Source organism: Anastrepha obliqua, chromosome 1 (assembly GCF_027943255.1).
Source record: "Anastrepha obliqua isolate idAnaObli1 chromosome 1, idAnaObli1_1.0, whole genome shotgun sequence".
NCBI classification, from domain to species: Eukaryota; Metazoa; Arthropoda; class Insecta; order Diptera; family Tephritidae; genus Anastrepha; species Anastrepha obliqua.
In genome coordinates, this window is record NC_072892.1 from 135,384,009 (window position 1) to 135,395,456 (window position 11,448).

The 11,448-nt window shown below is 35.5% G+C and overlaps 1 protein-coding gene across 1 annotated transcript; it reads left to right on the plus strand.

The window, feature by feature from the left end:
- Positions 1-691: 691 nt before the first annotated feature.
- On the plus strand, positions 692-6,536 carry LOC129236234 (probable phosphoserine aminotransferase). The gene is made up of 3 exons (XM_054870495.1): positions 692-918; positions 5,306-5,982; positions 6,047-6,536. The coding sequence occupies exons 1-3, from the start codon at positions 874-876 to the stop codon at positions 6,423-6,425; spliced, it is 1,101 nt and encodes a 366-aa protein (XP_054726470.1). The 5' UTR covers positions 692-873; the 3' UTR covers positions 6,426-6,536.
- Positions 6,537-11,448: the final 4,912 nt, after the last annotated feature.

Below are 11,448 nucleotides of genomic sequence, written 5' to 3' on the forward strand. Positions count from 1 at the left end.
TTAAGCAAACAAACACACCTATTAATAACACTGGTAGACAAGATTTTTGGTTATGGTCAGAATGTCAAAATTTGGTATATCTATTTTACGATACTAATTCTGCAAAAATAATATTTTGATTTTTTAGAAAACAAAATTTTTTTTTAGAAATATTAAGGAAAATTACGGATTGTTTTATAAATTATAATGCGGAGCATCGAAGTATTTTTAATTCAAAAAGACCGATGAATAATATATAGCATGAAAATATAAAACAATAAAAAGTTCTAGTCAAAAGAAAAATAAAAAAATTTCGACTTGCGGAATTATAACTAATACTGGAAATCAAATACAACAAACTGAAACATATATACATCATATTTTCAAATTTTCTTTAAAAACTATTAAAGAAATCGCTACTGCATAACACTAACAATTCACCCTTAATTTTTTTACATCCACAATCCAACATAAATACGAGTACATACATACATCGTAAGCATTTTTATCACTTTTGATCAGCAAAATTAGTGCGAGTTCATTGTCTGTCTCTCAGCCATAGAAAGCAACTCGAGCTGACAACGGGTTGTCATGTAAAGTTCCACATTCATCGTCCCAAAACAATATGCATACACATCCACATGTATGTATATACGCACTATACTTCTCTACTCTATCAACGTGAGCTTGCAAGTCTGTAAAGTCTGGTTTTAGTTATCGCTTCGCGATTAAGCATTCGTAACTGTCGTCGACGAGTGTTTGCATTCCAAATATTTCAGTCTCAAGCCAAAGTCGCTTCAACGTGGATTGTTTTATTAAATTTCTGTCTAGTTTAGTCGACGCGTAAATAAATAAATATACGTACATACACATTTCGTAGATCAATAAGTCAAAATGGTCATTAATTTTGCCGCTGGTCCAGCTAAATTACCGGAAGAGGTTAGTTTGAGCCGCTTTTGCTAAAAATATTGTTTTTCCTAATTAAATAGGTTTAAAAATAAAATAAAAGATCAATACACTATCTTATCAGCCACTGTTGGCAATATGAAATTTACCGCGAGATGTGAAAGGTTAGTATTGCCTTGTTTAGGCGAATTGTGGCTCTGCATAAGGAAATGAAAAATTGATGAAATGAAATTTATAAAAAAAGCTTCCTAGTATAAAGAATATTGGAAAAAAAATTCCAGGATAATAATACTGTGACCTTGTGGTAGTAGAAAGTTATAAGTAGTAAATATATGTACACAAAATTTTATTAAGATGGGTTCCCAAACTGAGCCTATAAGTGATTAATTAAATTTATTGATCAAAATATCTCATTTAATTAATTAAAAATTTGTAAAAAAATTAATTACTTTTATTTATTTAATTTTATTAATCAAATAAATTTTTAAATTTATTAGTTAAATAAATTTTTAATTTCATGCATTAAATTTATTTTTATAAATTAAAATTAATAAGTGTTTAATAGTTTAAAATATTGCATAAGAATTCAGTAAATTATTGCCAAACAAGAAGAAAGTACTGAGTCCAACTCTCAATGGGCCTCTCGAGTTCCACCTTGTAGAAGCAAGCTGTTTTCTGAACCTACTGACGACGACCTATAACATCACTGTGCTTTGCAGGGTTTTGTGAATTGCAACAACAACAGTAGCAAAGTGCTTAGTCAACTTCAGTTGTTTTGTCAATGGTTCATAAAATTAAAAAGCAATTTGGTATTTTTCTTCACTGTTTTATCGAATCGTTTCAAAATAGAAGCAAATATCAAAACACGAACGAGACTGACTGAAAAAATTAATCGCCTAAGAACAAATGGGAGTGTTAAACCTTCACAAATTTAAATATATGCTGAGGAGTATTGGTGATATAAAGAAGTATGTATGCATATAGTTTATTTTTCGTATGGTACCGCATTTTCTTTCCTAAACACAATGTCACCTCACACAACAGCCATTCGTTGTAAGCGGCAAAACCAATGTATTCGTATATATTTGCAACCAACTAACGTGCAGCGAGTGCAATAAAAAATAAAGATATGTAAATCAAAAATACACTTCCCTTTCACTTTGTATATTCATAAAGGAAACTAATTTATTTTGTAACAATATGAATGGCCATTTGGGTACTTCTACTCAAAAAATTTCTATGTGACAATATTTACATCTGAAGGTGCGTCAAAAACCTGCTGTATAATCAAAAAAATAGGCGGCCGCCGTAGCCGAATAGCCATTCAGAATTCGTAGTAGTTATGCTCGAATATCCGTGAAACACCAAAATGAAGGAAAACTTTTTTTCTAATAGCGGTCGTCCCTCGGCAGGCAAGGGCAAACCTCCGAGTGCATTTCTGCCATGAAAAAACTCCTCATAAAAAAATATCTGCCGCTCGGAGTCGGCTTGAAACTGTAGGTCGCTCCATTTGTAGAACAACATCAAGACACACACCACAAATAGGAGGAGGAGCTCGGTCAAACACCCAAAAAGGGTGTACGCGCCAATTATATATCTATACTAATATTATAAAGAGGAAAACTTTGTTTGTTTGTTTGGTTGTAATGAATAGGCTCAAAAACTACTGGACCGATTGTAAAAATTTTTTCACCTTTCGAAAGCTACATTATCCACGAGTAACATATTTTATTTTGGAAAAAAATAGGGTTCTGTAAGATATTTGGATTTTTCGGAAACAAACTGAAAAAAATCTTACATTGTAATATAAAATAAAGTCAACTTTTAGTGTGTGTTCGCTAACCGGCCGTGTCTTTGCACCGAATTAAACCAAACTTACACACATTGTTAAGAAGGTATTGAAGATGGTTTCCGTATAGTTTGGATACCTATTGGTGGATAGGGCTCGAGATATAGGTCAAAACGTGGACCCAGGTAACCTTCGGATGTGTTTGTACAATATGGGTATCAAATGAAAGCTGTTGATAAGTGCTTTAATACGGGGTAATTTTCATACCTATTGATGACTAGGGTCTCGAAATATATGCCAAAACGTGGACCCGCCGTGTCTTTGCACCGAATTAAACCAAACCTATGCACATTGTTAAGTAAGTATTGAAAATGGGTTTCGTAAAGTTTGGTTGTAATTCGGAGCACTGGCAACGGGTACAGCGTTCTTTTGAACCAGCCATAATGTCGCTTACTTTTTTAACGCTTGGGGCGGAACTGAACTGTCAAATTGACAGTGTGAGTTACAATGTGTCAATATTTCTTTCTGATTTGGATGCCATAAGGAAAAAACGTAAGTGCAACATGTAAAAATTGTTTGTGCATTTTTTTTGGAGTGGATTTTGGAACAGTGAATAATTTCTTACGAAATTTGAGAATTTAATGTGAAATCCGAATGAAATTATGTGTTCGTGCTCCAATGCTTAATAAAACATATAAATTGAAACGAAAAATTCATGGATGATCAGGAAAAAAGACGATTGTTTCTTAGTTATTCATATGCGTTGATTTGAAATTTAAAAGCAATCTTCTTTTTTCCTGATTTTCAATTTATATTTTATATTTACTCAAAAACAAATAGAAAAACAAAAAATATTATTTATGCCAAAGCGCTTGAATAAAGAAATAAATAATATGAAAACCATATATTTTCTGTTCTAAACCATATCTATTCTATTTTAGTGTGCCCAGCGAAGGGGGCCGGGTTTGCTAGTATGTATATATAATTTGTCCCAACAGCTCGAATTTGTTTACCAATTTCTGTATTGCGGTCCAACAAGGTGCTTCACGATGACCCAAAAATGTACGAGTTTTACGAACCGTCTCTGCCAAATTTTCACCATTTTTTATAGTGAATTTTAATAATTTCAATGCGTTTGCGTTGTTTAAGCGTGTATCGTTCCATTTTTATTAATGGCGTAGTTTCTAGTTGTCAAATATCAAAAAAATGACAGCTTCAAAAGTGGCATCTCCGAAATAGCGGGCTATTCAAAATAACACCTGTTATTGAAAAACCCTGTATTAGCTAACTTATTTGCCAGAATTAATTTAATTACTTAATTATACTGCTTAAAGAGTATTAGAAGTGTTTGGATTCCCCCAAATGTGTGGTTCATTCGCATTTCTACTGAATGATTTTCAATGATTCAATAAACCCTAAAGATTTCTCCATTTTCAATCCTTTCGAAAATCGACTTTTATATTTGCAATCAAGCAATAACATTTTTGAAGAATGAATCATGCATAAATATCCTCTGATTGAACATTCTACAGCTCTGTTCTCTATTTATTGATTTTGTCAATTTTTTTTTAACCTCTGTTCACCCTCTACCAACACAGCCCAACGTAACTGCAGTGGTTGCGCAGAATCTCGCCGTTATTTTTAGCAACCCTCCGGGTGGTCCAAGTTCAATTTATCGTCTCTGAAGATAACATTTTACCACTCTTCTCCCCCAAAATGCTATCTGCTATAGTTTATAGGATGCAAACGAGCTCCATTCTATTTACTTAGGTTATCTCTAGAAAAAACATGGCAAAGGTGCCTTGTGCGCTTCAAAAATGATAGATTACAAGATTGTGACAACGCGAAAGTATTTTTGGCTCTGCACTAACAATTTGACAAACAAAAGTGATAACGATGGAGTACGATAAACTCGATCGTTAATGCATTGCTTAAGCAATCGCTGTGTGGATTTGTTCATTACTTCCAACAATAAAATGAAAACAAATGCACAATTCTTAAGCCAGCAAATCAACTGAGTCTATCAAATTTACTGTTAGCGGGATAGCGGTTCTTGGAAAAAATGATAGAGTAGAAGATTACGCCAATCAGAGAGAATTTTTGTGAGAAATTTATTCATACCATCACACGGGTGCAGTTGCATGGGAGAAATGTGAAAAGACGCACAAGAATGAATGAAGAAGAAGAAATTACACAAATAACACAATCACCAATCAAATTCACTAAGAGCGGATGTGTGGAATGCAGAGATGTACCAACATCAGACCGTTATCGCGTTCTCAGCGAATTTGAAGAAGTGAGCTGCTTGGGTGACGTAAACGAGATTTGTTTACGAAAAAACTGAGGTTGTGTTGTTGTCGTCTGATTGGACGAGTGTGTGAATACGCATGAAATGAATGGGCAGAATTCTGCTGCCGAGTACCCGGTGACATGGCAGCCGAAGTTTCTCACACAATTTTGTTTGAGCTGGCCAATCCTGGTAATCTATCATACTTAGATTCTTTTAAACTCACTGAAAACGGAATAGCGTCACCTTCTGGATTCTCTCCATCGTGCTGTGCGCTTAATTGTTTTTGTATTAAACTCTTTGCTTTCGGTTCTAAAACTCTGTTCTCTCTCTTTCTCTTTCAGGTGTTGAAAGAAGCGCAAGCTAATTTAATAAACTGCAATGGAACTGGTATCTCGGTAATGGAAATGTCTCATCGTTCAGCAAATTATGCTGCGATTCATGAAAAAGCTTTAAATGATCTGCGAGAACTACTTAACATTCCATCAAATTATAAAATTCTTTTTATGCAAGGCGGCGGCACAGGACAATTCGCGGCCGTGTGTTACAATCTCATGGGACGCACAAGCGTAGCTGATTATGTTGTGACTGGGTCTTGGTCCGCCAAAGCTGCAAAGGAAGCTGAACAATATGGCAAGGTCAATTTGGTAGTACCGAAGGTGAAGAAATACACCACTGTGCCCACACAGGATACTTGGAAACTTGACCCGAATGCCTCATATCTTTACTACTGCGACAATGAGACGGTTGATGGAGTGGAGTTCGACTTTGTGCCAGTGCTAACAAATGATGTGCCAATAGTTTGCGATATGTCATCGAATTTTCTTTCACGTCCTGTTGATGTGACAAAATTTGGTGTCATCTTTGCCGGTGCACAAAAGAATATTGGACCAGCTGGTGTAACAGTAGTTATTATCAGAGAAGATCTCATTGGGCACCACATGAAGGAAACACCGTCCATTTTACACTTTGCACAAATGGCTAAAAATGATTCACTTCTCAATACACCACCAACTTTTTGGTAAGATCCGACTTTATTTTTGATCTATAAAAAGTATGTGTTATATATATATATATTTTTTCAGTATTTACATGATGGGATTGGTATTCAAGTGGATTAAGCGTAATGGTGGAGTTGCGGGTATGGCCAAAATGGCCGCTATAAAGTCAAAGACCATCTACGATGCAATCGAGAACTCAAATGGCTTCTATAGTTGTCCAGTAGAGAAACGCGTGCGCTCACGTATGAATGTACCATTCCGCATTGGAGGTGTCGAGGGTGTGGATGTGTTGGAAAAAGCATTTCTATCACAGGCGGAAAGTCAAGGGATGATTCAATTGAAGGGCCACCGTTCAGTAGGTGGTATAAGGGCATCACTGTATAATGCTATTACTGTGGCCGAAGCCGAGCAGTTGTCTGATGTTATGACAGACTTCTACCTAAGTAATAAGAATACAAATTAAGAAAAGACTGAACTGAAGAACGAATAAATTTTATAAAGAAAAATGTATAAATAGCAATAATATTGAATATGGGCTGGATTAGTAAACCATTTTATGAACACTTTTTGTTAAGTTACTTTATTTTGTTTTGCAAAATCGGAAATAATTCGAAAGGAAATCATTCGTATAGTCAAATTCAAAGATGGCGAACTAATGTGACGAAGTGAATTAAAAGCAGTCGTTAATTTGAAATTTAGTATTGAAATTGGCCAAAATAAAAGTAATGAATCTAATATAAGGAAAACAAGTAAATAATATTTAAATTCGCTCAATTTTAGTAAAATTTAATTTGTGCCAACTTTTAATTTTTGGAATCAAACAAACTCATGGACAATGAGCTTAACTTTTAGCATCAGGCGGGTGGACAGAAATTTTCTCCTAACATGTAAAAAAGTGGGTGTGGTGTTATTCAATTTTAATAATATTTATGTTAATCTGAATGAGGTGAGGAGCAAGGTACCAAGTTTTGATAAGATTTATTAAGTTGTTGTCGAGATATATGTGCCACGTTTTTCTGCCTAATGGAGCACATTCACAAAAAATGTGTTTTGAATTTTCAGTGTCTATTTCACAGAATCGACAGATGATGGTCTCATAGAGACCAATTTTGTTTAAGTGATATCTCAGGCTACAGTGGCTTGCACAGTAACCAGTTGAAAATCTTAAGTCTGCTCTGCTGAGAAAAAAAAAACTTCTCAGAAATTCCTCTGTCCGGTGATAGGAATTATTTTGCTTGTCGTTGACCGATAGAATTTCGCCAGTGTTCAACGAATTTCTTCTATAGGGTGATCAATTAAGAGGAATTTTTTTCATTTGCGTTTTTTTTACAGATCGCGCGCGAGTTGTGGCAAACTGTCATCGTGGATTTGTTGAACAGCGTTTGGCATTTCATCATGGAAAGACTCACACCGCAACAACGTCTACAAATTGTTCAACTGTATTATGAAAATCAGCGTTCTGTTGCCATACAGCTCGTGAAACAATGACTTTATTGAGAAGTCATTTCGGAGAGCAGCTGATTTCACGTTTAGGACCTGTGAGTTGGCCACCAAGATCTTGTGATATCACACCTTTGGACTTTTTTCTTTGGGGATTCGTGAAGTCCAAGGTCTATGCTGATAAACCAGCTACGATTGAAGCTCTGGAAGCCAACATTACGACATACCAGTCGAAATGCTCGAACGAGTGATTGAAAATTGGGCCTTCAGAATGGACCACCTTAAGCGTAGTTGCGGCCAACATTTGAATGAAGTCATATTCAAAAAGTAAATGTCAAAGAATGTCCTTTCAAATGATAAATAAAGGTTTTGAACATAATTTACATTTTTGTTTTTTTTTAACTATTGAAAAAAGCACCTCATGATTGATCACCCTATACTACCACTTTCTGATAAATTCTTTAATGTGGCCTTCTGTAACCTCACAGAAAGGCTCAATACCAATTAGAGGCATATTTGCCCCTCTTTTCAATCATTTCATTTCCCATGTGTCCAGAAACCCTAGCCAATAATACTCATTAAAGTAAATAGAACGGATTTCACAGTCGTGTTTGTGTACTTTCAAGCGCTCGATGAGTTGAGTAGATCACTTATCCAAGAGCAGACCACAGGTTGTCGCTGTAAACTACCTAACAGGTTCCCTGCCTAACTCGCTCATCCATCCCGCAGTTTCATACAACGCCACTGTGACCAAGTACCAGATGAGCCTAATATCAAACGATTTTCATGCTATCGAAAGTGAACCTGGGCATTCCCCGCCCAGTTTCGACTGCACTGTCATCGAACCCGTTGCTTTTTTGATGGCGGCTAAGTTTGCTTGGAACACACCCGTAGTATTGTAGCTTTAAATTGAGTCTGATAGGGAGTTCTTCACACAATACACCTTCGCCAACCCTTCCATTGTGGCACGTGCAGCGGCAGTTTTACATACGATACCGACAGGTATCTTCTTCTTCTTAATTGGCGCAATAACCGTACCACTTTTAGCAGCATTAAATTCAGACCTTTGAACTCCCTCCAAATTCTTCACCGACGTCAACATCTCCATCGAGTTCCCTCAGACAAAGGGAATTGGTTTTATAATACTATTATACCGCCCTTGCATCCACACTAACAACTACGTTAATACGCTATATAATTTCGTTGAAGCATAACAATGAATTTGGGTTGATGTTGACTGCGACTAATTTTAAACTTAAAGACCCGTGGTCATAGACCAACAATTCAACACATTTCAATTAAAGCCATATTCTAACATAAAATGAGTTTTAAAATTTTGTATAATGGTATATGCAGAGGACGTAAAATTGACGTTCTCTGGTATATGTGGCATATATTAAAATTAGTTTCTAGCTTAAATGTGAGAAAACAGAGCCCCTAATATGAAAACGAAAAATGTACTCGACGATATAAAGAAGTACGAATACTCGTACTTTAATTAGTTCACCCTGTGTCAGCTAAATATCAGGTCAGTCCATAAGTTCGTACGTATTTTACCCATAATTGCACTTTTGTACGATTTTTGCATACAAAAAATTATTCGCGGAATATAACGGAAATATTTATATTTTCTTTGATGTATGTATTGTGCTTTCAACAAGTGCTTTTAATCGCGGATAAAAGGCATATTTTTTTGTTTATAAAAGTGGTAAAAATGCAACAACTGCTGCTGCAGAAATAAACATTGTTCACGGAGAGGATACCGTGAGTGTAAGGACTGCGCAAAAGTGGTTTTCAAAATTCTAAAGTGGTAACTGCGACATGGAGGATGACCCGCGCGCTGATCGTCCTGAAGTCTTTAACTCCGACGCCTTACTCGAACTCGTGGAAGCTGAGCCAAATTTGACAGCCGATATTATAGCTCAGAGGTTAAATTCATCGCATGGAACAGTTCACAGGCACCTGGTTCAGTTGGGAAAGATTTCAAAGCTGGGAAAATGGGTTCCGCATAGAATTTCCGTCGCCAATCTTCAGCAGAGAGTGAATGTGTGTTCTCAGCTGCTGCAACAGCTTGAAAATGAAAATTTTTTGAACCGTATCGTTACTGGTGATGAAAAGTAGGTCCTTTATAATAATCCTGTTCACAAACGCCAAAGACGAAACACCAGAACCGACCACTAGAGATGGCCTTCACCCCAAGAAGAGTCTCCTGTCTATTTGGTGGGATATGGCCGGTATCGTTTATTATGAACTTCTGGAACCAAACCAGACGATAACTGCTGATTATTATTCCCATCTGCTATCAAACCTGAATGAGGCACTTAGCAAAAATCGACCGTCTTTAGTGAATAGACGCAAAGTTTTGTTTCACCACGACAACGCAAGACCTCATACCGCAAAGCAAACATTAGGCAAGTTGAACGAGCTCGGATGGGAGCTAATGCCGCATCCACCACACTCTCCGAATATTGCACCTTGTGATTATCACCTTTTCCGTAGTCTTCAATCCCATATGAGTAATAAGAACTACTCCTCAAAAAAAGCTATATTATAAAAAGGGATATCGAAGCGTATTTTGGCTCCAAGGACAAAAAATTTTTTGAGCAGGGAATTAAAAATTTGCCTTAACGTTGGGAAGACATTGTAAATACGGAAGAAAAATATATTATTGATTAATAAATACTTTAAACATATTTTCTATTAATTTTAAAACCACCTTTAAAAAACGCACGAACTTATGGACTGACCTGATATTTGCGGAGGTATGTAGGTGTATGATAATATATATGCGCGCTCCTTGTCTCATTGTTTTGGTCGGACTATATCATACAAAACTGCAAAATTTCATAATATTTTCTGATTAGAAGTCATAATATTTCACATATATTTTTGAATTTAAAAAATTTGTGTTAATTTCTTAAAATTTTTCACAAGAAAAAAAATATTTCGAGCTCGGCATCGCCTGGCCGGACAGGTATTCCTTGACGTTCTAAGATGCTATCCCTGCGGTCGATGTACTCATCGATAAATATAGTAATACCGATAATATAGATTTGTTGTGCCAATTTAAAAACAGCCGCATAACTCGCGACAAAACGATGGCTCCTCAACACTTTAACCAGTTTTGACCATTTTTCTTCTTTTTTTAATGTACAATAATTTTTTGTAGAAAAGTATAGCTCACTTTGCTTAAATATCTAACTTATTTCTGCATACGTGCATATAAACAGAATACAAAAATGTTTTTTTTATAAAAAACTAAATTTAAAACTATTAATGATTTCATTTGAGCACAAAATTGAACTTGACTACTAAATATGGCAAAACTTTCCTTTACTACCACGATATATTTGAATGGGGGGCGGAGAGGGAGGGGGCGTGGCACCACCCACCACACCCATTAGAAAGAGCAAGGTCATACCATTATAACTGTGAAAGTCCCAACCTCCTAGTGTCCCTATGGAACCCCCAGGAGAAGTTTAAAAATTAGGTTTTTTCCGACCGCATTTGCAGTTTGTACTGAAATACAGTTGAAGAGAAGAGTATACAGCAGTAGTCAACCCAGCAAGCATTTAAATTAGGTTTTATATTTCATAGCACTTATTAAAACGTGGTTTTATCGTAAAAGTTATGAGTGCCGATGGCGAAAATTCAGGTCAAAAATTGTCCGATTTTGCATTATTTCACTATTTATAAAAATTTTTTTTTTTGTAAAAATATTTCTTTTTGTAATATACCTATGTATATGTATATTTGAAATCAAAAAAGCGCCGCAGGCGAAAATTTGGACTAAAAATCGCGCGATTTTTATTCCAAATTTTGAGTATTTGTAAAAATATTTGTTTTTGTAATATATATGTATATTTGAAATCAAAAAAGCGCCGCAGGCGAAAATTTGGACTAAAAATCACGCGATTTTTATTCCAAATTTTCAGTATTTGTAAAAATATTTGTTTTTGTAATATATATGTATATTTGAAATCAAAAAAGCGCCGCAGGCGAAAATTTGGACTAAAAATCGCGCGATTTTTATTCCAAATTTTCAG

What these genes read in the sequence shown, in the direction of transcription:
- LOC129236234 (XM_054870495.1), top strand. Translation starts at nt 874, where the DNA reads ATGGTCATTAATTTTGCCGCTGGTCCAGCTAAATTACCGGAAGAG. An exon ending in CAGCTAAATTACCGGAAGAG is followed by an intron (nt 919 to 5,305) that starts GTTAGTTTGAGC and finishes TTTCTCTTTCAG; the next exon opens with GTGTTGAAAGAAGCGCAAGC. An exon ending in AATACACCACCAACTTTTTG is followed by an intron (nt 5,983 to 6,046) that starts GTAAGATCCGAC and finishes ATATTTTTTCAG; the next exon opens with TATTTACATGATGGGATTGG.